The following is a 27,327-nucleotide window of genomic DNA, read 5'->3' on the forward strand; positions in this document are numbered from 1 at the left end:
CAGCGTTGGTTACGCGCTGGGGCAAGGACCTGCGAGTGACTCACCTGAGAGCCCGAGGACACCTCGCACCTACTTGACTGGGCAAAGACGGGGTAAGAAGGCAATTCCAAGTGCCTGGAGGCCATGCAAGCTGAAGATGTGCTAGGTTTAACTGCAGCGTGTGTGTACAGCTCCCCGGCAGCCCCTTCTTCTGCCTTCCTGTCTTTCTCCTGACAGCCTTTTACATGTTTCCATACAAATCTAGTTAGACCGGCTATTAGGGTTACTGATATTTTTTTGTTCCTTTAAACTGCGCAATAGAATAAAACCACGCAGTGACTTTGTCACTGCTTGTGCCTGTACCTGCTCCTGCCTCTCCCCACCCTTGGGCAGCTCCCGTGGGCTCTCACCGTGTGCAGGCGCTTAGTGCAGATGGGTGGATGTGTTTAGCACACTGATGCCCTGGTTACTGCCTCAGGGGGCTATTGTAAAACAAGTATGTTTTATGATCCGTAACTATCATACTGATATGCCTCTCTGCAACTTAAAATGTCATTTCAGGCCCTGAGGACATTAATATAAAAGCCGGGTTATGTTTCAGCCCAGCTTGCAAGCATAGTCTGATTCTAGATGGCATTTGGACCTCACTTAAGAAACACAAGCTCTCTTTTCCAGAAGGGGACTCGGGGCAGAAAAGCACATCATTTTACAGTCGAGACAAAGGGACTTGCATAAGTAAAATCCTTCTGGTGGCTTCTTCCAGTTGTAAAGGTAATGAGATGGGATGACATAAGCTGTAGAGTTCCCCTGTGGGCATACTATCCATGAAGAAAGCAAGTACTTACAAGCTTGCTGGGCACCCTTCTGTCGGGTAGCATCTCAAATTCCTATGTATAGATCAACCACCTTTGCCGGGTGGTTTCCAGGATTCATGCAGATATTACTGTGTGTTTTGCCATCCCTGAATTACTTCTGTGCCCTGGAAGCAACTGTGAAATCCATCTGCCCGACACGTGCACCAGTGCTTGCCAGCCTCCTGTCTAACTGGATGACTGCAAGGAAGTGATAAGGAACAAATTATTCCCTTAGCATGATGTGCTAAAATAAAAGTTTAAGGCTTCACTAAGTGACTAGTGATTTTGGCCGTCTCCATTTTTAGCTGTTCAATCTGATTTTTTTCAGAAACAGCCTGAAGATCAGCTCCCCTTCCTGCCCTCGCATCATTCTGCATTCTTTGGGGTGGCTTATGGTAGGTGAGACAAAGGCTGAACTAATCAAAGTAAAAATTCAGTTTTGAAAACTAGAACATGATTTTTAATTTTACACAGATGGTGATACATCTTTCTTATGCTTAGCAATCCCAACATATATGTGCTCATTCATGTGGAGGACTAAGTAGCAGTACTAGTAAAAGCTGGCAATACTCTGAAAGAACACCATAGATAAAGCTGAGAGAAAAATACAGATACCATCCTGTGAAAAAGATAAACTATTTCATAATAATTCATGAGTGCTACTTATCCAATTACGAACAATTCATTTTCTCATGATGGACTTCTGTTCTCTTGCTCATTTATAAGGCCTGATAAGACCAAAGTACAAGATAGTGTATTTTTGAATTGTCCTGGGCATATAAGAACCAGAGACTACTTAGAGAAGAGAAATAAATTAAAAAAAAAGTTTTACATTTTTAGTGTTACTAAAACCTTTTTAGTTTTTATTAGAATCTGCCTTACTGCTTAATTGGGCCAAGCAACAGGCTATGTAGAGACAAGATTGAAGTTTTACTTGTTTGTCAGAAAATCAGTATTTCCTTTAGAGAAGTCAGCAAGTAAGTTTCTTTAGGAAGTTTTGATTACTGTGTTACAGGAACTGAAAATAACAGCTCACTACAGATTTAGTAATTTGTTTTCAAATCTGTCAAAGCATTAACTTTATACCTTCCCAGGAATAGTCTGGCTAATGAACAGTGTTTTAATTTAAAAAACATTGATATGATGAAATACAAGCAAGGCCTTTTTTCCTTGGAAAAGGAAAATAACTTTTTGGAAAATTATTAATCTGCAAGTTCATTTTTAAGTTAGTTCATGTGCAGATTTGGTGAAGCTTTTTCCATAATTTTATTTAATTGTATTTATAACTCAGAGAACTTCTATTTTGGAAGGGTAAGAGGGACATAAATACAATTTTTTTTTTTTTTTTTTTTTTAATGGGACCTTGGAGAGGCACAAAATTTCAAAAGAAAAGAAATAAATTCCCTCATCAGAACAGTTTTATTCTGGACCTCATTAATTTTATTAGAAGCTCCAGAGCCTTATAAATGAGGAGCTCCCAATATCCAGACAACTGTCCCCAAATAACCCTATCAATATTAATATCATAGTCATCCTAGAGATCCCTGTATAATTATGAAGAGCGACAGGCTTTTCCAGAAAGCATTTTGAATTCAAGTTATGAGAAGTATGGTAATTGGGGAAAAAACTGACATAATCATTACAGGAATATGCAGTTCAGTTCAAGCAACTGTCTATAACGTTTCTTACTAGGGTGTGCTTCAATGCTGTACAAAAATTTGAAGAGCGGATGGAAGCAGAAGATGGAGGGAAGCACAGAAGATGAGATGAGGGCCACCAGTCAGTTCTGACCTAACCTGTCACTTCAGAAAAATGTCTCTATTTTCATAATTAAAAATAAAATTGAGACACACAAAGCATCTTCTTTGCACTGTGCAGACTGTAATCTTTCAGTTTATCCTAACCCTCTACCTCTCTCTAGTAATACCTACTGAAATAAGGCATATTGCAATTTGCTCTTGGACCATACTCTTCCCCACTGAAAATTGACACTGCGGTGTAGTGGGGAAAAACTTCCTGCCATCATTTACTTTGGCCTCAGACACTAAAAAAAAAAGAACAAAAAAAAAAGCACAAAAATTCTTTAATCCTCAGTTACAGAAAGACTTTTTTCTCCTACATTTTAATACTTCAGGTATAAAATATATAAGTAAACTAGAATAGACAATTAGATTCTGAACAAGTGTATCTCCATAAAGCAATATATAGACCCTGCTGCAAGGAGCCTTTGTTTTTTATTTTTTCAGTTCCCCAAAATATGTTTTTTCAAAGGGCATAATAATTGTGAAGTAGACAGGAGCATGCATAGTTATTGCACATACTCATTTGCCTGGGATACACAATACACATTTTCATTAACTTTTATATGAAAAGTCTTTATACAGCCAAATTGAGTTATGATTTATAAGAAAGCGCCATTCTTTTTTCCTAAGTTATTACACTACCTCAAATCTCTACTTTAATTTTATTGATTAATTCTGTCTGAAGTTCCAGCTCTCCAAGTATCAGCTGCCTCTGAAGGGGGCAATTTTACATCAGCCTTTAAAGACTAACTTAAGATTCAAGATTCCACAGGTAAAAAATTAAATCTAGGAATTTAAAAAAAAAAAAGCCACCCCGTCTTCTGCCTGTTAATAACTGTACAAGCATTCTGTAGCTGCAGATAGCAGTTATTAAAACCTTGCTCAGACTGTCCCTCTGACTCAGTAATTAAAAACAGAAGAGCCCCACTCCAGCCCACAACAGTTTCCTTAGCACAGTGCTGCTGCCGAGCCCAGCAAGCTCAGCAAGCAGCGGCGAGAGTGTTCCTGGAGAGTGCAGGAGCCCGGGCATCTCCCCGCTGCTGTGTGGAGGTTAAAAAATTCAAATATGTTTTTTTTCCTGTCTGAAAAGGGGAAATTTCTCAAAAAAAAAAAAAAAAAAAGAGAGAACTTGAAAATAGCTTATTCTCACAGTGCTTCACAGGTATCCTGCTATTTAGAAGTTGTGAAGTATGCTCATTCCCAATATTTCTAAACAAAACTGGATGCCTTAGAACAATTAATTTTTTCTGGAAACAAAGCTAACATCTGAGACTACTGAGAGAGAGGTTCTGGCTCCTGTTGGCCCAAGACTTGTTTTTATCACATAGTAGAAGAGAAATCATACAGATATTAAAACCATTTGAATATGGCTGTCAGGGAAGAGACTACCATGGCATTGCTTTATATATGTACTAAATTATGAGTATTTTTATAGTTTATTAATAATACTTAGCACCTCAAGTAATAATAAAAGAAAAAATCTTTAATTATAATCAAAATATGATGGCATTAAATAGTTAAGGACCATTTTCTATTATAAAACATAGAAACTGCTACTAATAGTTTAAAATCATAGATATGACAGAATATCAAACATACCAGAAAAGAATAAAATATCAAAACAATCACAATGGGTGGTCTTCTTCAGTAGCAAATAGACTTCTTTTTCCTAATACATTTTCTGCCTTTTATTTTGTTTCCCTTTGCTTAAGAAAATGTTCAAGAAGCACCAAAAGACAGTTCAGGACCTAACACTGATTTTACCTTCAGAGAATCTCCCCTTGGAGACATCTCTCTGTTCATGTGTCATCAATGAGTCCCAATGGAGATTTTGCAATTTTATTGCAATAAGGAGGGCCCTTAGATGTTTTTAGAATCAAAGAATCATAGAATGCTTTGGGATGGAAGGGACCTTTAAAGGCCATCTAGTCCATCCCCCCTGCAATTGGCAGGGACATCTACAACTAGATCAGGTTGCTCAGAGCCCCATCCAGCCTGGCCTTGAATGTTTCCAAGGATGGGGCATCTACCACCTCTCTGGGCAACCCGTTCCAGTGTTTCACTACCCTCATTGTAAAAAATGTCTTCCTTATATCTAGTCTAAATCCACCCTCTTTTAGTTTAAAACCATTACTCCTTGTCCTGTTGTCATTGGCCCTGCTAAAAAGCCTGTCCCCATCTTTCTTATAAGCCCCTTTTAAGTACTGAAAGGCCACAACAAGGTCTCCCCGCAGCCTTCTCTTCTCCAGGCTGAACAACCCCAGCTCTTTCAGCCCGTCCTCATAAGAGAGGTGCTCCATCCCTCTGATCATTTTTGTGGCCCTTCTCTGGACCCAATCCAACAGGTCCATGTCCTTCTTGTACTGAGGACCCCAGATCTGGATGCAGGACTCCAGGTGGGGTCTCACCAGAGCAGAGTAGAGGGGCAGAATCACCTCCCTCGACCTGCTGGCCACGCTTCTTTTGATGCAGCCCAGGATACGGTTGGCCTTCTGGGCTGTGAGAGTACATTGCCAGCTCGTGTCCAGCTTTTTGTCTATCAGTACTCTCAAGTCCTTCTTGGCAGGGCTGCACTCAATCCCTTCATCCCCCAGCCTGTACTGATACTGGGGATTGCCCCAACCCAGGTGCAGGACTTTGCACTTGTCCTTGTTGAACCTCATGAGGTTCACATGGGCCCCTTTCTCCAGCTTGTCCAGGTCCCTCTGGATGGCATCCTGTCCCTCAGGTATGTCGACTGCACCACTCAGCTTGGTGTCATCTGCAAACCTGCTGAGGGTGCACTCGATCCCGCTATGTCATTGATGAAGATATAATATTTTACTATATTCTCTACTGTATTTGATATTATTACTATCCCTTCTAGAGAAAAAAAAAACAAACCTTGTGCAGTGCACCCTTGCCACAAGCAACGCGCACATTAGGGTCCACCATGGAAAGCCTTTACCAGCAAGTGCTATAGAAAGAAAACTGGAGTTGCGCTGGTGAGTAATTAGGTGGCACTATGCCAAGTTACATATAAACAGGAGAAAAAGGAGAAGGTAAAGTAGGAAACCTCCTCAGACCATGGGTGTGCTGGAGCGCGGGCCAGCTGGAGAGCAGGACGGCCAAGCCGCGGCCGGCTCCTCGAGCGCTTGCCTTGCCAAGAGGCGTGGGGGAGCCGTGCACAAGGATGTCCTTGGGAAGGGTGCTTGTCCTTGGGGGCACAGCAGGGAAAAAGCATCCTAATGCAGTTTGGGTTTGGGGGATTGTGGTCAGCTGCATGGGGGGAGGACACTGCACCCATGGTTTGGTCTGGATTAGTCTGGCTTTTGGGATAAGGAGTCACCAGTTCTGCCACAGATTTCCTACCTGACCTCGGGTGCTTCATATGTAAATAGAAGTGTTAAAGCTTCCATACATCAGAAGTCCTGTGAGTGTAAATATATTAAGGTTCATGAAGTGCTTTGGTAGAGTGGCAACAGTAGCCATTTAAGTGGCTTAGGAGGGCAAAGTGAGATGAAGATGAGAGGTAGAACTGGATTTATGTAGACTGGATAAAAGAACAAATAACTGCGCTGTAATGTTGCTCAGGCCTTGAATGCAGAGATGAGAAACAGCAGGAAAACTTCTCCTGGGGGCCAGAGAAACTAAGAAATATTTTCATCTTCTTTCCATTGCTTTGTACTTCTCCTGCCCCTTTGCAGCTCCTGTCTATGTAGGGTGTGCCCACTGAGGTCCCTGTGGAGACTTACGACCTGTGGCGGACGGGGAGCAGAAGGGAAGGACAAGGTGTGTGCATGTGACAGAAGACAGAGAGGTGGCAGCAAGTTCAGTCTTGAGGTCTGGGGACAATTTCATAGCCCTGTGGACCACAGTCATGGATGAATTCAAAGGAGGGCCAAAGAACGTGACAGGTTTAGCACAACTGGCAGAGACTTGGGATGCTTTTTAAGGTCTGCTGTGGGGCCAGGCGTGTCAGGGAACACCAGAATGAAAAAAAACAGGAAACCCTGTTCCTATTAGATCTGTTGAGATACAGTAGAACTTCATATTTAATAAACAAAATGAAAAACGTTAGGAAATTAACGTTCTGACAAAGAGGAAAAGTTTTCATGTGTGAAACAGTCACTGTAAATCTCAGAACAGTGTAAACCAGGCTGGAGATGGCAAGGAAAAATGGAAAGTATTCCCTTCTGGCAAAGTATGTTTAGTTACTCTTTGATGGGAAGACCAACGTGAAAGATTTGTAGTAACGAGTTTTTTGAAGAAGTAAAAGAGAAATGATCCCCGTGACACTTCCTATAATACTTTTCCAGCTCTTATCTATGCATTTCGTGTGGTTTGCAAAACCACTTAGTGTCTATATGAAAGTGCGCTTTACCTTGTTTCTCAGAACCAAGAGCATTGTGCCAGATCTCCGTATGCAGGAATTTCACAGATAAAATCTCTTGCTACTATTATTCCAGAAAAAATAATCATCTTGGAAGGCTCAGCCTTAGTCTGGCAGTATCACAGAGACACCTGGGATCTGTGGACAGTAATAATATATAAAGTGGTTTCACAGCAGATAAGAATCAGGTTAGAATGAACGTGTTTACTAATGAAGAGAAAAAATCCTGGGGTCGCTAACTCTACCTAGAAAAACATGCAACATATATACTGAAGTTTAGGACATCTGGAGTCCTACATGAATAATAAAGAAAGGTTGAAGAACAAAGAGAGCGAGGAAGGAGATGGTACATCACTTTTACCTTTTCCTGAGCTTTCAGCTTGCAAGAAGTAATTCCCTTCTGAACATCAGCTGCAGAGGACTTGCTACTCATCTAAACAATGCAGTGTCCTACAATCTCTTGCCAGCCAAGAAATGTCCAGCTTTGTGTTCTCTGACCTTTTATTTCCCTGTATTGGGTGGGAGAGGCAGAGCTGCTCCTGAACTAGGTAACTCTACCCACCTGAGATTTTCCCCATGAGCAATAAATCCACACCTGCTATTTGTTGCAGCTCTTCTCTGCCACTTACTGCTTTGCAGTTCCCCTGGGTGCTTCATAAACATTAGGTAAGCCTTGGTCTTTAGAAACTGGGAAACTGAGACAGAGATTCATTGTCATATCAAAGCGAACCAGATCTCCGCCCAGGCTTTGGTCATGATTCCTCCTCATGTTCTCAGCTCATTTCTAGGACTTCCTAACCAGCTCCTTTCACTATTTGCTTCCAATAGCAGATCTGATGCCTGCAGTACAAATATCAACATGTGCTTTTTGCAAAAAACAGTTCTACAGACTAACTTTAATAAAAGCTTGACATTTTGGAAGAACACACAAGAGAACTCTAAAGCTCCTTAATGAAAACCAGCACATACAGATTCATGGAAACTATGCTGAAGGGAAGCTTTCTGCAGTGGTTGCCAGCCCTCGTTCTGCCAGGAATGTACCATACACAACTCTATTTTTGCTCTACTACAAACTGCCTCAATCCCAATTTCCAAATCAATTAAAAATCAAATGACAAGGTAACTCTTTATGAGGTTTTCTGTCTAATAATCTACTTATATTTGAATCCTACAGAAGAAAATGATTACATGGAGAACAAAGATAAATAAAACCCCCAAAATTCTATCACTTATTGCTTACACACGTGATCTACGCCAAAGAATGATTTTTCCCTGCAAAGTCATACTGACAAGCCCTCCCGTGACGTAGGTAACCTTTCTTTCTTCCAGAAATTCCTTGTGGATTTTGACAGCTGTTTAAGGACTATAATGTGAAGTTTAAACTAAATGTCCACCAACCTAATTCACACAGGTTTGCACTGAATCTTAGTGGAGTGGTAAAGCCTATGAACTTGTATTGATCCATCCTGCAGGCAGCCAGACCTTGGCTGCTGCAGGCACAGGAGTAGACCTGCACAGATCACAGCTTTCTACTCAGCGGGTGGCCTGGTTCTACTCAGTTGCTAATATACTGGTGCCTAGAGACAACTGAGATGCCCTAAGGTCCTCCAGCACGTTAGTCCAAATTGGGAAGACATGAGCCTTCCACAGGTCCTGTGCCATTTGCCACAAAGACCTGTGTTTGGATTCCCTGGGGCTCCTGATTAGCACTGGAGGCCTATGATTAAGCAATGAGTGCATCATGGCTGGGATTGAGCTCCAGATGCAGAAATGTAATGTAAAGGGTCTACGATAGGAAGCACAGCCACTGCAGGTTGCAGCACTGGGTCAACGGGGCCAATGTATTCCGTAGAGTACAGCGTAGGCAATGCCGTTTGGGCAGTTGTACAGCCCTCCACTGACCGTGTTGGCTAGCTCTTCATTGCCTGCAATGGGAGTCGGCTGAGGAATACCAAATGATAGGTAGCCAGAGGAGTTTCTGTACACTGTTGTTTCTATATCCATTCCCGGTAGTTATTTATTTATTTCAAGATAGACCTCTGTGACTTCTGACATATGGCATCACCCTTACGATGTAGTTGTGAGTCAATTCTTGTTTAAGGGAGAGGCTTGCAACTAAATGGCAAAAAATAGCTTCTGAAAACTATCCATCTCTCTGACACAGGTTTGGCAAGAAGAGAAGCCAGCTATCAAAGGCGTAACATCCTACTTGTAAACAGCAGTAGAGTCTGGTAATGATCTGCATGAGTTAATAAGCTTTCCAGGGGGACCTTTTTTATTCCGTGGATGAAATAAAATGTATTTGTTTAACCATCTTATATTAAAAATGCACAAAACAGATCAAAAGGAAATATGCATTTTCTTTATGCCAAAACAGCTGCTGACTTGTGCATGGTTTGTTTTCTTAGTGTTCCTTTCAGTCTTTTGATATTTCCAATTTAGCTCTTCCCCCCAGTCATGGGCGGGCATTCTTATGTGTGCTGTGAAATAGAATGAAGGTGAAAAGAAATATTTCATATAACCAGAAGCAATATTAAAAAACCCTTCTAGTCTAGAATTCTGGATATTGAATTATCCGTATAAATAATTCTTAGACATTCTTCAGGTATTATGTTATGCTAGTCTGAGCTCCCATGCATCCAGTGTAACGGAGCCACAAACTACTTCATCATTAAGACTACATCTTAATGTTCTCTTCAATAAATTAAATTAAGTGAGCTTACATGTCCCTCAGACACAATTGCTTAGCCAACCCTTTCAAAATTTCAGCATTTCTATGGAAGAGAACTGAAGGAACATGAGAACTGAAGAGATTATTTCAAAAAGGGTCCTACTAATGCTGCAATGACAGTTACTGTTGCAAGACTTGCTCAGGTATGGAAGATGTGCATTTGCTTTTGTCTTCCACACAGAACTGGGTCTTCACATCAGTGAGAAATCTTCCCTAAATCCCAAGTCTTTTTCAGCATCACACATTGCTAGAGTATTATCACACTATAAATGTCACCTATGTTGAGTGCTGACTGCTTTGCTTCTAAATCTTGCATAGCATTTGGCTGTGTTTTCTCAGGGACTAGGGACGAAAAAATCATCTCCTCTTAAAGATCTTTTCATGTGTTGGAGGAGAATTCCCTTAAGCCAGAGAAGTCTGTTTGCTGAACACAGTTTTGTCTGGAATACAAACTGGTCATTTAGGTATTTTGGCTTCGGTTTTTAAAACGCAGACTAGGACATGGCAATTCAAGTTCTGTGGGGACTCACTACAGAGAGAGGATGGGGTTGACAGGCCCTTAGCAGCTCATTCTGCTGTAAAAACAAGCAGCATTATTTGGATGAATTGGGCTTCCTAACTGTGGGAGCTTTCGTGCTCTGTCTCTCTGGTACTGCAGGTACAATGCAGATCAGACTGTATCACGGTTCCATTCTCAGCTAATATCCTGAAATAAAAGAAAAGCAAATAGCAACACCAGAAGGTGGTCACAAAACTATGAGGATTTTCTGTACATCCTGACTTTTAATGACCTCCCAATCACATGGTCTATGTGTTTAAATGGAATTATATATAGCTACTATAGTTAACTCTCTTTATCTTCAGTTTAAATAGTTACTAAATATTGTTGTTAAAACAGATGTTACTTTAAAATCCTGATGTCACCTCTTTGGCAACCACATTCAAAGCATCATCATGACTTACAGATTTTGCAATCTGTTTCACAGAAGGTTGGAAAACTCAAAATAATTCACCATATTAAGAAGGCATTTGACATGCTTCTCTATGAAGAAAGTTTCTTCCGTTAGAATGAAACATAAACATGACCTGATAACCGATAACCAATTTTAAGGAATCGTTGGTACGGAACTGTCTTCCAAAACAAACAACTACTCTAGCTTGTTGCTTTCAATAATTTGAAATAATTATTGAATAATTTGATAATTTCAGTGTAAAACACATCAAGTTAGGAGGTCCAATTCCTTAAACTTATAAAGGATGTATCACTGAACCATAAAAAGTAGCAGAATTAATTGCAATTACGTTATCTTAATTTCTGCATTATGAACAATCTTTGGGAAGGGCTAAAAGGATTTTCACAGTCAAGACTCATGGAGTACTTATGCAAACATAGTTTACAGTTCTTCACTGCTTCTGGATTAGGACATTGGAAATCTTAGTTAAATACGCAGATCTGCCAGAGATATGATTATGGGTAAGTCATTCAGTCTCTTGGTGTTTCAGTTCCTTGGCTCTAACAGAAAAGCCGGTGCTTTTGTTAATTTACCATTTGTTTATCTGGTCTGCCTGTGGGCTCCTTGTAGACAGAGACTGACTCTTATCACGTGCTTGCACAATACCTTAAAGAACTGGGTTTTGAGTTTTATCCAGCCCTTGAATATAATGTAATATAATCAATAACTAGGATTTTGCAGTAGTGTTAGTTACTGCACCTCCTTTTGAAAATGAAAATACACTTTCCATACACGAAGAATTCTGGTTTTGGAGTACTTGGCAATTATGCTAAACACATTTTCCAGTTTTAACAAAAGGGATATTGTTGATACGCAGCTTTTGAAAGCAGCAGCTTTAGCTTTCTTTGAACTAGCTTTCTGTAATATTCTTATCAGCTTTTTGCCAAACACACTATTTAATATCAAAGGTAATCAGCTGAAGCAACCCCTGCTGTCTTTATGCAGAAGCACTTTGCCATTTTTCACTGTTTTGATTTTTGGATGAATAACTTCTTATTCCTTTTATCCTCTGAGGTACTTTGAACACTATGCAAACATGTAAAGAACGTCGCTCGACACATTTACTTGAAGTTTTTTCTTTTAAAGAAAGACAGGCATTGGAGAATGCATCCACAGTTCAGCATTCATCTCGATACTCAGAAACAAAGAGATGCCATACTTCAAAGTCTATGTATTTTTTTCTATTTTTTTTTTTTAATAAACAAGGAGTTGTTTATGAACAACCGTGGAAATAATGGGGCCTATCTTCCTATAAAGCTGCGTCTTGCAGTTGGATTCACTGAATGTCTAATAGGGTGCAAAGTCTCATGGATCTTCTGGTAGCTGGGTCATTTGTGGCTGGGCTCTCCTGGACTGATACTCAGGTATCTAAGGGGTAATTTTACAGTGCAGCCTTTCTCTGAGCTGGCAGTGACAGATCCATTTTTTCCTCTCCAACCTGTGGAGGCTGCAATATCTCTGACAGTACTAGGCCACACTGAAATGTGTCTGAAATTGCATTACTGATAGAGGTTTGCAGTAGGGGATGGACAGAAATTCCTACTCACACAAGCCATGTGATTCCATAAGCCTCAATGTTTAGGAAAACTGACTAAATGTTGAAGAATTAGCCTGTGTGCTGGTAGCTCCTCTGGCTAAAACGGTTGAGGCATTGGCCAAAGGAGCTCAGGAAGCAGCAACCCAACCCAGTTTGCCACGGCTGATAACCAGGTACCTCCCATGACAGTTAGGAGGGGCCATCAGCTAAAATCCCAGCAGTTGGCCCATGCTCCAGATTTACACTTCTGATGTGCTGTAAAATGCTTGAGGGAGACCAGTCATCATCAAAAGTATGTCTAAATGATGAAATGAAAATCTGGCCTCCCAACACTTCTGAAGCAAATACCAGTAAAGCCCATTCCAAGAAAAACAGAACAAAACAAAAATGCTCCATTCCTCTCCCTAGGAGAAAGGAATGGACTCTCTGCTTAGATTGCCTAAAAGGATGTACTGTAAGGGAAAGTTTGGCTTGCTTGTTTGGCTACCGCACAGCCTAACTACTACAGAGTGGCAAATTACAGAAATTACAGCATCTTAACTGTGTCATTGTACGAGTGGTTACATGTACCATCAGTGCAAACTGCAGAGTGGCCCCTTGCATCATTTTACAAAAGGATTATAAATGTACACTGCCAATTAGTAATAAAAAAGTACTTCCTCAATTTCAAAACATTTGCTTGTGTGAGGCAATGACCATCAAATATGACCATCAAAAGCCAAGGATTTTGAAAACTATCAGAAAAAAATGAAGCTTTTTGCCAACATTTTGTTAAATACATCTGTTAAAAATGTATTGTGTCTGTCTGTGACTTTAACAGTCTACTCTGCAAAAGCATGCAGGTATGCGCTGGCCCAACATTATTTTGCTTTTTGCATCTGTTTTAAATGCTTTCATGTAGACCACCGTACTGAACGTGCAAAAAACAAAATCCAGACTGTTATTGTCAACTAAGACTATATTTATCAAACATGAAATAAAGTTTAACTGTAAGAAAAGGCCCTTAACTACAGTCTCCCATCTTACCTATCCCATGGCTTAATTACAAACGTTGATGACACGATAGGAAATGATCACCCCTATTGTCAATTGATTCCCAAGGTGTTGATTCCAAACTACACACAGGTACTATGTAGCAAACTTTAAAAAGATTAATTGGTAAATCCCTTTGATTACAAGGTAATGCTGATTTTTTAAATGTTTGTCTACAGCACATAAATAATATTAGGAAACCAGAAGTCCCTGAGACAGCTGTTTACACTGTCAGAAAGAAATCTGTTGAGTGGCTATCTGTGTAAATGCAGTACACGAAGAGGAATAGTTTTAGACTAAGATCATTTAAACAAAGGATGGGAGGTGAAACAGTTGGCCAAGGAGCTTGACATTGTAGATTTTTGGAAACACCCTCTGAGCTTCTTCAGTGGACGATGAATATCTGTATGAAAACAAACCCTGTTACATGAGATTAAATTTGTTTGTATGTGTGTCCCACTGTCAGCCCTACTGGCCTACCCTAGGCTGCTTTTCAGACAGTGGAATCAGGCATTGACCATGCTGCTGAAGAGGGTGTCAGCTGAAGGAATCATCTTTATAAGGCACTTCCATAATCCTGATGGGTTTTCATAATAAAAAATAAAAATGGTCAGGTTCTATTACTAAATATGAAGATCTTTCTATATCATCATCCATACCAATTAGTTGCTTAAAAAGAAACTCCTCTTTCTCCAGAAATGATGGATAAAATGAAAATCTTTAGCTGGGATAAGAGTAGGGAATTATTTCTCATTGGTGGCTTGGGTATAGAACCAGACACTTTATCCCTTAAAACAGTGGACCTCCTACTGCCAGCTATGTACAGAACCTGTTTCTGGTATTAAAGAGTTAGAAGACTCTTGATCTCAACATCATGATCTCATGAGGTACAAAAAGATCTAGGTTTGAAAATCAGAGTTCAAAATATGATTATTTATTAATTAGAACCCTTCTTTTTCTTTCCTAATTAGCCAGAAAATACATGAAAAAGAGTGCCAATACACATAGCAATAAAGAATTGCTAAACAAGATCTCCTTGAAAAGAATTTCATTCCTTTCACAGACTATATGGCACTGCGGGATGTTATAACAATATAAAGGCAGCAATTTTAGAAGACATATGAGAAACAGTTATGGACTTATTCCTCCTGAATAATGCAGTCTGCAGCCAGTGCAACCTTTATATGCCACTCTGTCACAAGCTGTCAGCAAATATGCATTATTATCTGGCCTTGTGTTATAGAATATTTCCAGACAGGCTGATATGAAGAGGCACCATCTCCAGAAGAATGGCAGCAAGCCCAGCTGCATTAAATAAAGGAACACTCTGAGTCATTGGAAGAGTAGATTACACAGGTCTCCTCTATGTTGTTATTCTGCTCGTGTCTTCTGAGAAGCAGGAAAAGAGGCCTTTTGTGGGTTTCCCCCAAAATACTTCCAGAGCCCAGAGAGCCTCTGGGAGGGCAGCGCCGCATCACCTGCTGTGGCCAGAGGGCAAGCTGGGAGCGCCAATCTGTGCAGTACATGGGTAAATCAGTTTAAGCTATCTGTTTGACACATTAGACTTATTTCAAAAGTCCTCCTTGAGGCAATGGTAGAAGTCAAAAAGCAAAGACTTGAAATTCAGAAAAGCCCATCACAGAGTGAAATCTCTCTCCTCTGTGTGTTTACATGTGTTGCTCTGCTCTTACTGCCTCCTCCCATGCTCTTTCTTCCCACCACCTGGCTTCCCCAACTACTCTGATCAATCTTTATCTCACACACATGCCCTTGTGGCTCTCTGCATTCATACCTGATTTTCCTTCCCCCCATCTCCTCTGCTGCTCGTGAAGGAAGCAGTGGGCGTCCAAGATTCAGTGTTCAGTGACAGAGATGTACCAGAGATCCACATCAAATGATGGAACAAAAAGTCCTATTTAATCCCAACAATGACTTGTGGCTGAAGGAGTTCAGGACAGGCCAAATCTGTGGAAAATATGACAGTCTTCGCAGACTAAGGACCACAACCCATACATTTGGGTAAGGATTCACAGGTGCAGCAAAAGACCAGGTTCCTGTTGGGAGAGTGAGTGCTCTGCCAAATATCAAGTCTCTGCATAAAAATACCAACAGTTGGGCTGTCATATCTGTGATGAACTAAAGGCTAAATCTAAAACTATTTTTAAATTAAAATTTGAATCTACATTTAAATATGAAGATCCGATGATCTAAAGCAAGACAAGATTGGTAAGAAGAGATGATTGGAACAACTAACATAGAGCCAAAAAGAGCAGACAAGCTGTCTTGAGTTTTAACCTCACAGGTTGATGTAAAAGAAAAAAAAAAGTTTTTTTTTTTAATCAAGGTAGCCTTCACTGCAGAGGTAGCACCTGAGATACCTACTACATAGCAATTATAGCAACTGAGCTGTATTGTAGACTCAATTCAATGTGTTTTGGTTGAAAATTTAATCAGAATTTTCTAGAGATAGCATTTATGTATGTTCTTCAAATAAGTGAACAATGCAAGACTATTTGAGTGATATATTCCCTTGTAATGGTGCAATATCATCTGTTTCAAAATTTCCACATTTTTTATAGATATATTCTACAGTTTTACTAAAGGTCTTTAAAATATTTACTGGGTAGTATTTTGGTATTCTTCTGGCAGTAAAGACAGAAGTCTCCAATAAAAAGAATAACCTAAAAAGAAATTATATGGCTTACAAACTTAACTTCCAGGAAAATGAAGGCATTCCCTTCCTGATCCCACTCCTCAGGCCAAAAAAGGCCTCAGAATATAAATGCATAAAAATAGATTAGCCCTGATTCTCCACTTGGTTCTGTATCCCATGTCTGGCAATAGTCAAGACCAGATGTTGCAGAAGATGGCAAAAGAAAACTTAAATAGCAGACATGGGATCATCTCCTTCTTCTGAAGTCTTGCAGCCCCTAATAATCAAAGACAGTCTTCAGCCTAGAAGTATGCCATTTTATATCCTGTCCCCTTATTTTCTTTTCTAACTGGTCCTTTCAGTTTATAGCATTTTCCTGTATTTTTAGAATTCTAGAGAAGAATGACTGAAGGAGGAAAAATGCTTCTGTAGTGAGTTGTTAAAATGGCAGTTACCAGAGAATTGTAAAAAATTGGAGTACTGAAAGAGTTTCCTAAATTGGGGGCTACATCACATAGCAGAGGCACTATAAGCTGGACAGAAATTCAAGTGCAGGAATAAGACAGACAGCCTGGAAGTGCAATTGAAAGCGGGCTTTGAAAACCTGAGACTCTCAGCAGGAGGAGAGCGGGTTTGTTTCTCTGGGCTTGGGTAAGGGCACACGGTCTCACAGAAATATGGCATCCACGGCCACTCCATATATAGGATTGTTTTCAGCCTGTACATATATGTATACATGTATATGAAGACATATGTATGCTCTTAAATATGCACTGTACATTCAGACACTGAACAATCAACAACACGTTTTCAGTTTATCAAAAAAACAGATCAAAAAAGACAGTAACTGTTCTTGAGTTGGAAATAAAAGATCTAGAAATCTTATTTAGGACCAAGTCAGAATTCCCTGTGCATACAGACTTATAGAAGACTTTCAGGGAATTTAGAGTTATCTTTAGCATTTCTATTTTAATTTTGCATTCTAAAAAATATATTTGACAATGATCAGAGCTGGCAGTGAGGCTGGTAATTTGACATACATTAATGAGTGACAGGATAAAGGGAAAGCTCTGTTGCCAAATGTTACAGAAATCTTGGTGTACTGCAGATTATCAGATGACTCACAACTGTATTTGCTATTCGTATTCCTTCAAGTCCTTCATGGAATGATATATTATTTTAAGCTGGATGTAGCTGTTGAAAGCAAAGAAAATCCTACATTCTCAACATCGGATTTACATAAACATTTTTGACCTAATCCTTAGATCCAATAGCTCAAGATACTACTAGTACGTTTAAGACCCTTTTAAAGAATTTCCTTGTGTAAAAGAAAATGTAACCTTGTGAATAACAAGTAAATTATGGGGTATTTGTATTATGGGAGTAAAGGGTTTTTTATAGCACTGTTCTCATAAACTACGTGCTTTGCTAAATAAGCTACCCCTAACTATAAAAACGGTTTTGCCAGATAAAAATAAATGTAGGTGTTCTAAAACCTGGAAAGATACATATAAACTGTTCCTCCATTTACCAGAATGGTACTTCGAAAGAAAATAATGCAAATTAAATAATTAATTATTGTACTTTTCAGTGCCCCAGTTCAATACAAAGCACTCACACAAATCTTTTAAGACTTCAAACAGTGTTTTGGTCGCTTTAAATGACGCATGTCTTGAAACTCAAATGAAGTAGTGATGCATTTTTAATTGCACAATTAAAATAATTTTTCATGGTTTCTAAATGGATGAGTTCTAAAATTACTTGTCTACTGAAAAAATATTTCTACAGAGCAGTTATTCGATATCACATTTCTAGACAATGCCTTCTTTGTCATCTTGTCCTGTTTCTCGTCCTACTTCAAATGTTTATGGAACACAGTTGCCTTTTTGAAATTATTCACTGAAAAGAATTTATCCTTCTCTTTAGTAAACTTCAGAACCTTTCCCTTAGTAAATCTGCAGCAAAAATCCTGTTATATATAAATAAAATTTAGCTCCGGTACACAGTGCAGCATTTAGGGTGTTTGAAATTAAGAACACATTCCATATTTTGTGCCTTAAGTCCATTTATAACACAATTCCCTTGCAACAGAAGGGAATACAGTATTATTAGTAATTTATTGTAATTCAGACCCACTGATGGATGGAAGAACATGGCTGAAACTCAGCCCTGGAGAAATGGATAGGATTGATAATCAGTTACTTCAGTTCATTTTCTGCAACAAATTTATTGACAGAACAAGCTTTGTTTCACTTACTGGAGCTTTTTTCCCTAAATTACACTAACAAAAGTTTACTCTTTATGCTCTAAGAAAATATTTGCTATGATGTTCACCTCTAGTTTTTTTTCTATTTCAAAGCAAAAATAAGGAAATTTTGTCTCCCTGATATATCATGTCCAGTGCTCTCAGAGAAGAGAGGGTCTGAAGCACAAGTGGCTAAACTCTTCTTCTGCCCAAAATCTATAGTGGCAAAAGGATGACAGAAACTAGAAACTGAAATTTAGAATTTTCAGTGGTTCTGATATGAAAGAAAACCTTAAAAAAATTCTGGAAACTGGAAAGCCACCCCTCCCCCCCCAAATGTATTAGAAGCTCCACTGTGTGTTGTTTCAAAAACGAACTGTGGTCCTTGGTATCTGCAGTGACTGGGTGAAACTATCAGTGCCCATCCTGAAGCTATATGTATGTTGTGAGGAACACAGAGGGAGAGCAGCAAAAGATACGTTATAAAATTATATTATTATTTCCAACATTTTCTCATATAATTGCTCCTATTTTGATGGTTTGAACTTCACATATTCTTAAACAAGCTGTTCACTACTTCAAAACATGTCTCTCAAAACCTGTCCTATAATTCTTTGCCTTGAATGTTCTGGTGGTCTTTCAGAAGAAATCAGTTACTGTCAATCAAATATAAACATATTAAAAAAATCCACTGACAGTTTAGTAGTTTCAGCAAATTATTTATCTGATGATTGCTTTAGTTACATTTGTGTCCCTTATCTATTTAGATAGTGAGGTCTCCAGAACATAAACTACATTTTATTCTGTATTAATAAGGTATTCATGTAATGAGTGATCTACCCTCACTTGAGCCTCTTTGCAATGCCAAAATATAAAGTGAATGAAAATCAGTAAGTCAGTAAGAGGACTCCAGGGAATGCTGTTCCTGTTGGAACGCATGAGAAAGAAACAGCTTCATGAAAATTGGTACTTATAATCTAATAATGTGATTAAGATAAAGCTACACAATATTTCTCAATGGAGACAGTAATTTCAAGTCTTTTCCCTCTGTTTTGCCCGTTTGCACAAAACAAACTTGCTGAAATGCCTTGAAGCTTTCTGTCTGTCTATTAAATTTACTGAAGCTGGACAACAGGTTCAAAAGTTGCTGGCTGGATTACTGAGAGAGGGACACAGCAGGATTTCCTTAGGAAGTCAGGCTAATCTGACTGCTTAAAAAATATCCAAAGTGAATTACATTTTATTTTCAATTTGCATTATATGAAACTAAATAAAATGCTCGCAGAACTGAGCCTTTTTTTATCCTTTATGTTTTTGCCCCCTCCCATTTCAGATAAATAGTTTCAATTTCCCTTCTGATCTTGTTTTTTCTCAGATTGTCAACTTGGCAGTTTCCTATTTGAACTAATCCTTTAAAAATCACATTTAAGGTATTTCTTACTTATTTTCCTGTATAAATTGGTGAAACATTAAAATGCAGTTTCAATATATATTTCCGCTGCTCATTTTAGTTTTACTGTAAAAGTTCCACAGGCAAAATTTTTTTTGGGCTGGAACAGCTGACTTTCCTGTCATAAAATGCTAAAATACAGTTCAACGTATGCTGACTTATGCTATTTTGGATATAAAATGAATTTTCAGGTAGCATTTAGTCATAAGGGTACTTACCAAAATACGGAAAAATTAACTGTCTTCAGCCATGTTACTATTGTTATTTGTAGCTCAATGAACACTGGTCTTATAAAAACTCTTTTGTTACAACCTTAGTTACCTAATGGACAACATTGCCAAATGTTTCAGATTGTTTTAATTAAATTAAGTGAGTACAGGGGCACTTCCTTTTTGCCTACTCTGTCATTATTTAGCCAAACTACACACATTTAATACTGTCAGATTTCCATCATAAATCATTTCCTTCAGCCTTGCAATTTTATTTGTACTGTTCTTTGAATTTCTTTTAAATTCCTGAAATATTTCTGCTATGTTTTTGCCCAGAACTAAATTTCATTTTCTGTGTATGACCTTGTCAGCACGATAAAGAAAAGGATTCTTACTTTATCATTAATGATGCAATATCTGAGCCTCAATACCATTTTTAATTACTGTTGCAGCTCTGCCTCTTCATTGTCATCAGCACTGTAATTCTTAATTTCTCAGTGTTCCTCAGTCTTGAGAGATTTTTTACTAACATCTCTCTATCTTTGGAAGAGTCTTGTGTAGAGTCCATTTTTCCCTCAATGCTAGATTTTCAAAATATGTTGTCGAGTCCTCTCACTTTTCTTTCTTTTTTTTTTTGATAAAGGTAAGCAGATGAGAAGGGAGTCACAATTGCAACTTACCAAGAGTTCGAAAAGGTCTTTGGTTTGGGGTATGGGAGAAGAAACCAGGTTTCAAAGCATTTGTAATCACAATGTCAAAATACTCTTCAAAATCATTCCTAGAAAGTAAAGGAAATTGAATTAGCTAAACTAATAAATTAGCTAAGATGCCACTAAATACTGTTTAAGACTTAAGAAAGTAGCAAAACACTTCTTTTTTTCTGATGCTTGTTCAGTGTCACTGCTGCCCTTCTTTTCCTGAGGTTGTCAAAAGTAAGAAGACAGTGCGCGGAGAACCCACAGTGCTATACCTTCAGGACCACTCATTATTTGTAAAAAGATGTTCCTTGGCCCAGGGAGTTTTTAAATTTCAGGAGAACATGTGTCAAATGACGTATTTTAATCGCAGGTGACAACATATGCATATACAAGTATAGAAAGGAGTAAATGAGGGATTTTCTTTATAAAGCAGAATTCATGAAGTCAAGTGATGGGGTAGGAAGTAACTGAAGACTAAAGACACTTAAACACAGGTGCTTACATTGTTGGTATCCATACTGTACATATGCACAGGCCTAATGGGTCTCTAAGATGCCACTGTAGTCAACAGAGATCTAATTAATACAGACAAGTAAGTCTTAAAGGGTGATTTCACATACCCTAAAGTTGAAATGCCATTTTTTTAGCTGAACTCTTTCTTCAGACTCCACTGGCTGCTCTGACTAAATCCCCGCTGCTTACAGGGAGGTTAGACATGTGGCTCGCAAATGAACACCTACCGAGTCTTAATCTCCTAGCTGAATCACACAACTGAATTCAGATTTTTCAAAGATCGTTAGGTCCATTAAAATACAGATCAATATCTGAACTGTGGAAATCCCATCAATTTAAATGGGATTGTACATTTGGGCATAGTCTGTAAGTGGGACTTATTTATATTTAGGTATTTGTTAGAGACTTGTATGCAAGTCAGTATCATTACAAAGCCGATAGGAAAAACAGGCAGCCTTGGGAACATTCATGCCACCTCTCCTACCTTGAGATGGGCTATTTCTGGAGGTGACAGTTATTCCTACTCTGGCAAGGGTCTTCTTTATTTTAAGGAATCTATTAGACCTCAGTTAATACATCATCAAGCTGGGAACTATAGCAAGAAATAATAACAATGCCTACCTACACGTTTTGAAGTTACTGAAATATAAAATTAGACAAATGTTACTTAAAGAGTGGGTTATTTTTATTATTGGAAAATGTAAACATTTCCCATCTGTGACATGTATTTTGTTTTAGTAGAAATGTTTTATTGTTTAGGTGACTATATTGCCTATAACATCCAAAAAATGATGGATACTCTTGCATGGAACAAAGTCCCAGATGGCAAGTCCAGGATGGGTACAGGCACTGAAATGTTATCAACAGAAGTAGTTTACTGGAAGAAAACTAGCTAACCATGTCATTTTCAAATAATCTACAATTTCCCATGAGACTGAGATATCTTAACTAAAAAACTGAATGCTCTCCCCATGAGCTTATCTTCAAGCTTTTATTTTGTGCTCTAAATTACATTCCAGCCTTAAAATAGAATGTCTTTAAATTTCCTTCCTCTCATGAAATTTTAGCTTTGTCTATTTTTCTCCACCTGTGACCATATGTAAGCCTTTACTTTTTAAAAGAAGCAGGATCAAATATGACAATGGCATGTTTTTAAAATTAGCTTCTGTGTGGAAGATTCCAGAAGTTGAGCAAACAGCCATGGCTCTTCTGGCCTTAGGTGAAAAGTATAGATAGAGTTAAACTTTTCAAATTAGCATATGGCAAATAATGCTTCCACCAGTAAGTTAAGCTTGAACTTTCAAAAGTAAGCCAACACTTCAGGAGCACAACAAAGACTTGGAACAGTGGCGAGTGCTTTGTGTAAAAAATTCTAAACAGAATGAACAGAGTTTTCACAAGATTCAGTTAACTTTTTATTGATTTGTTGAAGAAAAAACTCTGTTTTTTGTGGGGAGGTGTTATCTATGGCCTTTTTTGAATCATACTAAATCTAATGTACAAAGCTACTGATTTTATGAGAGCCTGTACCTTGTGTTACATTACTATGTAATATTATACATGATGAAATCTGTTCCAGTTACTGCTTGCGCTTGGTATTGTGGCCTGTGGTAACAGTAAATGGCTAAGACAAAGGGTAGGATGTATCTCACATAACTTTAGCCATCTAAAAATTGCATGCTGAATTCACAACTAGTGGTCTACACCACAGACAGAGCCAACAGAGAAACATCCACATTCTTAGAAGGCAATTCATCCCACTTATTTCAGACATAATTCTATGGTACAGAATGAGTTGCCAAGGATGATGCCCAGTGTTTTCTCTCCACTAACCACAGAGGGAATCAAAATGACCAACTTCAAAAAAATTCCTAGCTTTTAGATGGCTAACATTCATGAAAAGGTGAAATGACACTCAGCTTTAGTGACTGTGTGATGATTGACTCTTCTTTAGGTGTGCTTCTGCCACCACTTAAACATTCAGTTAACTTGACACGCATTCTCATGGTAGGTAAGCCTGAAAAGTCACACCATGATGTTGCTACTTGTGTGAATGAACTCGCACTTGCTTCTGTAGGTTTACATGCCTTACACACCGATCCCAGCAATACGTGTCTGCTCTGGCCGGGAACTGGTTCTCATTTTATTTCAAAATGAGATTTTCTCTTAGACTTCCTTTCTGCTTACCAAAATGTCTTTCAGTTATGGACAACTTGGTCAGATGAACACAACTGGGATAGTTTGCTCTTGAAATGGTAAATGATACACTTAAGCATGAATTTCCCAGCGCTGATTTTATGTGGACAACGATTTCTTAGCCACAAAGGAACTCCTTAAATAAAGTGCAAAAAAGTTAACAGTTACAAGGTAAGGATATTAGGAGTAAGAGGCTAAAAATTCACACACATCACCGCTTTTCATCTTTATCCTTAGGTTTTTTTTCATGTAATACGATACAGTTCTGAACTTCTCAGTATGATATTGATTAATTGAAAGTAGGGAAAGAAATTAATAAAGGACTACATAGATGTAATTCATAAGGCTTGATGTGAAGAATAAAATGCAGTTAGCCTAGTCAAATTAAAGTTAAGGGCAGAGATAATAGCTGTGAACCTAGACTATATTGCAGTATCGCAAAAAGCAGCATGGGTGTGTAGGGCCTTATTGTCTGATATAAGAGGCATAGAACAAACAAAAGCAAAAAAAATTTAGAACTATTTTCAGGAAAAAATACTTCAGTAACGTCTAATGGACAGTGGAGTACTCAGTTCTCCAGAAGATGTCTTGGAAGCCACGTTGCATGAGTCACTGGAAAATATGATTGTAATAAACACTGTAGAACATCCTACACTCGTGGAAAAACAGAGTGATCCAGTGTCCTTGTAGCAGAACATCTCTCTTCTGTCTTTTGAAAGGCAACCAACCCTCTCTGCTACCTTGCTTACTGTTTTCCAGCAGGATCTCTACAGCGGCCTTAAACAGCTAAAACATTATTCACCAATGAAAAGAAAGCCAAAATCATTATATGTGGCCAAGAATTTAGTTTTATATGAAATTTTCATTCAGAAAACAACTAGGCAGATCTACACAGAGTTAAGGCATCTTACTCATAAGGAGACTTGCTTTTTGTGAGGATGTGTATTTTCCCCTCAAATGAGCAAGTATAATGTTCATGCAAGGCAGTGAGAACTAGCACAGCTGATGCTCAATTTAGCATTTAGCCCAGAGAGTACAAAAGAGAAGTGATACTGGCAGGACTGGTTTTGCAAGCTAGCTCTGTTTTTCACCTTACTTGTGGTTTTCTTACAGTGTTGCTGTATTCAGTCTGCTGTTCCCTTGCCTACCCAGATAGCCAAGGCTGGCTCACGTTGCACTACTCTGTTTCTTTGAATCATTTATTGAATAGTCTCACCATGTCATCCACGTAGCTATTCACATCACTGATTAATTCGTTTCTAGGGGTGTGATGGTTCTGCTGAATTTCACTGAATTTGACTTGACCAGTCATGTTCTTAACATTACAGCTAAAAATAGCTGTTGTGATCAGCAACTACAATCTCAACCAATTGCCAAGTGCAATGAACTACGTGTTTTATGTTTTCTGCTGTGATTTGTAAATGCACATTTCTCATGCACAACCATCTCTTGGAAACCACCATTGGGAAGAAGTATTTGTAAGCTTTTTCATGCACATTTACTGCAATGAAATGAAATATTACTACTGCTTGCACTCACCACTGGAGAAGCACAGAAACGAAGTGGCTTGAATATGACAGTCTAGCAAGAACTTACGATAAAATTGGGATTCAGATGATGTACTGGGTGTTGGCCTGAAAGATATTCCCTGTCATCTTCAGTCCCATCCTGATGCCCAGAAGAGATGCAGGATATAAGCGTGCTGTAGGTCAGATACAGCTCACAGGCTCACAGATAGACTGCTTTGCCTCGAGAACCCTGTAACACTCTACTAGAGAGACGCCCACCAAAAACCTCAGATCAAAGTAATTCACAACACATAAAGACACTCAAATTAACTTCCCTGTAGCTCAGGCTTATCTCCAGTTGCTGCCTGGCTGATATAATTTGAAATGGACATTGCACTTACCCAAGAATATGTTCACACAGGAGCCTGCAATAGTCACTGTGAGAACTAGTAATTAATAGCAGAATCTTCCCAGCACTCTTCAGTTGTTTCAGCCACTTTTTCACAGACTCGGGACATCTTTGTAAATATTTGTCTGGATGCTTTTTCACTTCTGGGAAATACATCCCACAGTCTTCTAAAAAATTAAAACATAATTATGTATTATCCAGTCCTGCTCACAAACCACTTAATCCACACAACAAATATCCTTTTATGTGCAAACAATACAATTGTAAAAGGCGAAGCAAAGTTTAAAATTTTCCCTGGGTTGTAATTCAATATAAACCAAAAACCCAATCAAACCAAGAGGACACACTGTAGCAGAAGTAAGTTTCTATGACTTTCCTCTTTTATTATGGAATTTTCATAGTTATTTTGTTTGATGTTCTTTTGTTCGTAAGAGTAAATAATACATAAATCACAGGTTATAGTCTTACACAGCAAACAATTACTCCCTGTTGCCTTTGCTCAATTTTTGGATACTCAATTTGTGATTTTAAAATGAATTTGATGTTCAGAAAATGGTAAGGACCTGAAATTCCCAAGAACATCTGCTCAGTTACTTCTGACAATTTAGGTTAGCATTGTCTGATCAATAATACCCATTTTAATGTTTTTGCATTTTTCACAACTAGCACTTTATCTATGAAAGGTTGATAAAACAAACGGGGAAAAACTCACAGGTATGTGGAATACTAGGAACAGATGCAAAAAAAACCCAGTTCCAATTCTAGCTTCAATAATGCTCTTTTTGCTGAACATAACAGCAATAGAATTTTGGAAATACACTTGGAATATAAGATTTTAAAAAGTGTGCAATAACATGCTTGGCAGTAAAAATTTACCTATTCATTAAAGTCACCAATAAATATTTACCCTGTTATAACCCATAGCTGCTTTACCAAGATGTCAAATTAACATTAAACTTACCTTTTTTTATCATTCCTATAATCTAAGACTACGTATTTCCTCTGTGCTCAAACCCTCTATAACCAAAAATGTCAAGCTAGTTAAAGGTCTAAAAAGAAATATAATAATTGTAGAGACAGAAATGATACCAAGTATTTGGCGCTCAGTCTGTGTGTGTTATAGTATAACGAACATCATCATAGAAGATTATTTTTCTTCCAGCATTTGTTCTATATGCAACTGTCTGTGGTCAACTTTGCTGAATGATTTAATAAATCCCAGACATTACTTAGCCTTCTGGTATGTGAGTAATGCTATTCTCTAGTTTGAAAAAATAAGATTTAAACCACTTGAACTTTAGCTATTTAATGAAAGAGAACATGTATGTTTGAAACAGTAGTATCAAAGAAAGACTGAAAGAGTTTAGCTGGGTGCTAAACATAACACTACTTCATAAATTCCACATTCAAACATCCACAGATGGCAGGAAAAAAAGTCTCCCAAAAGAAGTTCCGAATTGGCTGTTATCACTGCAACTAGACAGGAGGCAAAAATGTCTTATTCTGTACTGTGACTTGACAGATTTCTTCCCAAAAGCTACAGAGTGGACTACTATATCTGAAGAAAGTCTCTCAAACAAAATCTCCCAACTCATAACCAGGTCACTATTCCAGTTCTTCACAGTATTTAGGTCAGGCTGTGTAGCAGCCTGTACCAGGGGAATATGAGCCTGTTCTTGCAGCCATCCTTACGGGATACCATGACATTTGCCTTGAGAGCTAGCCTTGAGAGCTAGCCTTGAGAGCTAGCCAAGACCAATGATTTTTGATTAAATGAAGCAGATTTACGAAAGAAGGTTTCCTGTAGCGTTCCCCAGCTCCCCCTCCTCCCCCCACCCGCCCCTTTCCTGGGGCGTGAATATTTTGGGATGAGCAATATAGTTTTTAGGAGCAGAAGCTGCATTATTTTTTTCAGTATTATCATTGGTGATTATATTTCATATGCTATGCTATGACAATTTTTCTTCGTTTTCTGGAAAATGCGCAACATTGCATGAGAATGAAGGGGGACACAAACAAAGCAGGCTTGGCATTAGCTCTTACAGGTTCAAACAATTAAAAGAAAGATGGCAAGTTCATTTATATATACAGTGATTTATCACTCTTCTTACCCTAAGGTAAAAAGA

The 27,327-nt window shown here is 38.5% G+C and overlaps 1 protein-coding gene across 1 annotated transcript in view; it reads right to left on the reverse strand.

Annotated features, from left to right (window-relative positions):
- Positions 1-27,327, reverse strand: part of NT5DC1 (5'-nucleotidase domain containing 1) — a 199,596-nt gene that overhangs the window by 73,590 nt on the left and 98,679 nt on the right. Inside the window, exons 7-8 of the mRNA XM_082307059.1 lie at positions 25,194-25,368; positions 20,558-20,655 (exon numbers count right to left, since the gene is read on the reverse strand). Coding sequence (XP_082163185.1) covers positions 20,558-20,655; positions 25,194-25,368 — 273 coding nt within the window. The remainder of the gene's footprint in view (positions 1-20,557; positions 20,656-25,193; positions 25,369-27,327) is intronic.

This window comes from Platalea leucorodia (assembly GCF_965183815.1).
Source record: "Platalea leucorodia genome assembly, chromosome: 3".
Lineage (NCBI taxonomy): Eukaryota > Metazoa > Chordata > Aves > Pelecaniformes > Threskiornithidae > Platalea > Platalea leucorodia.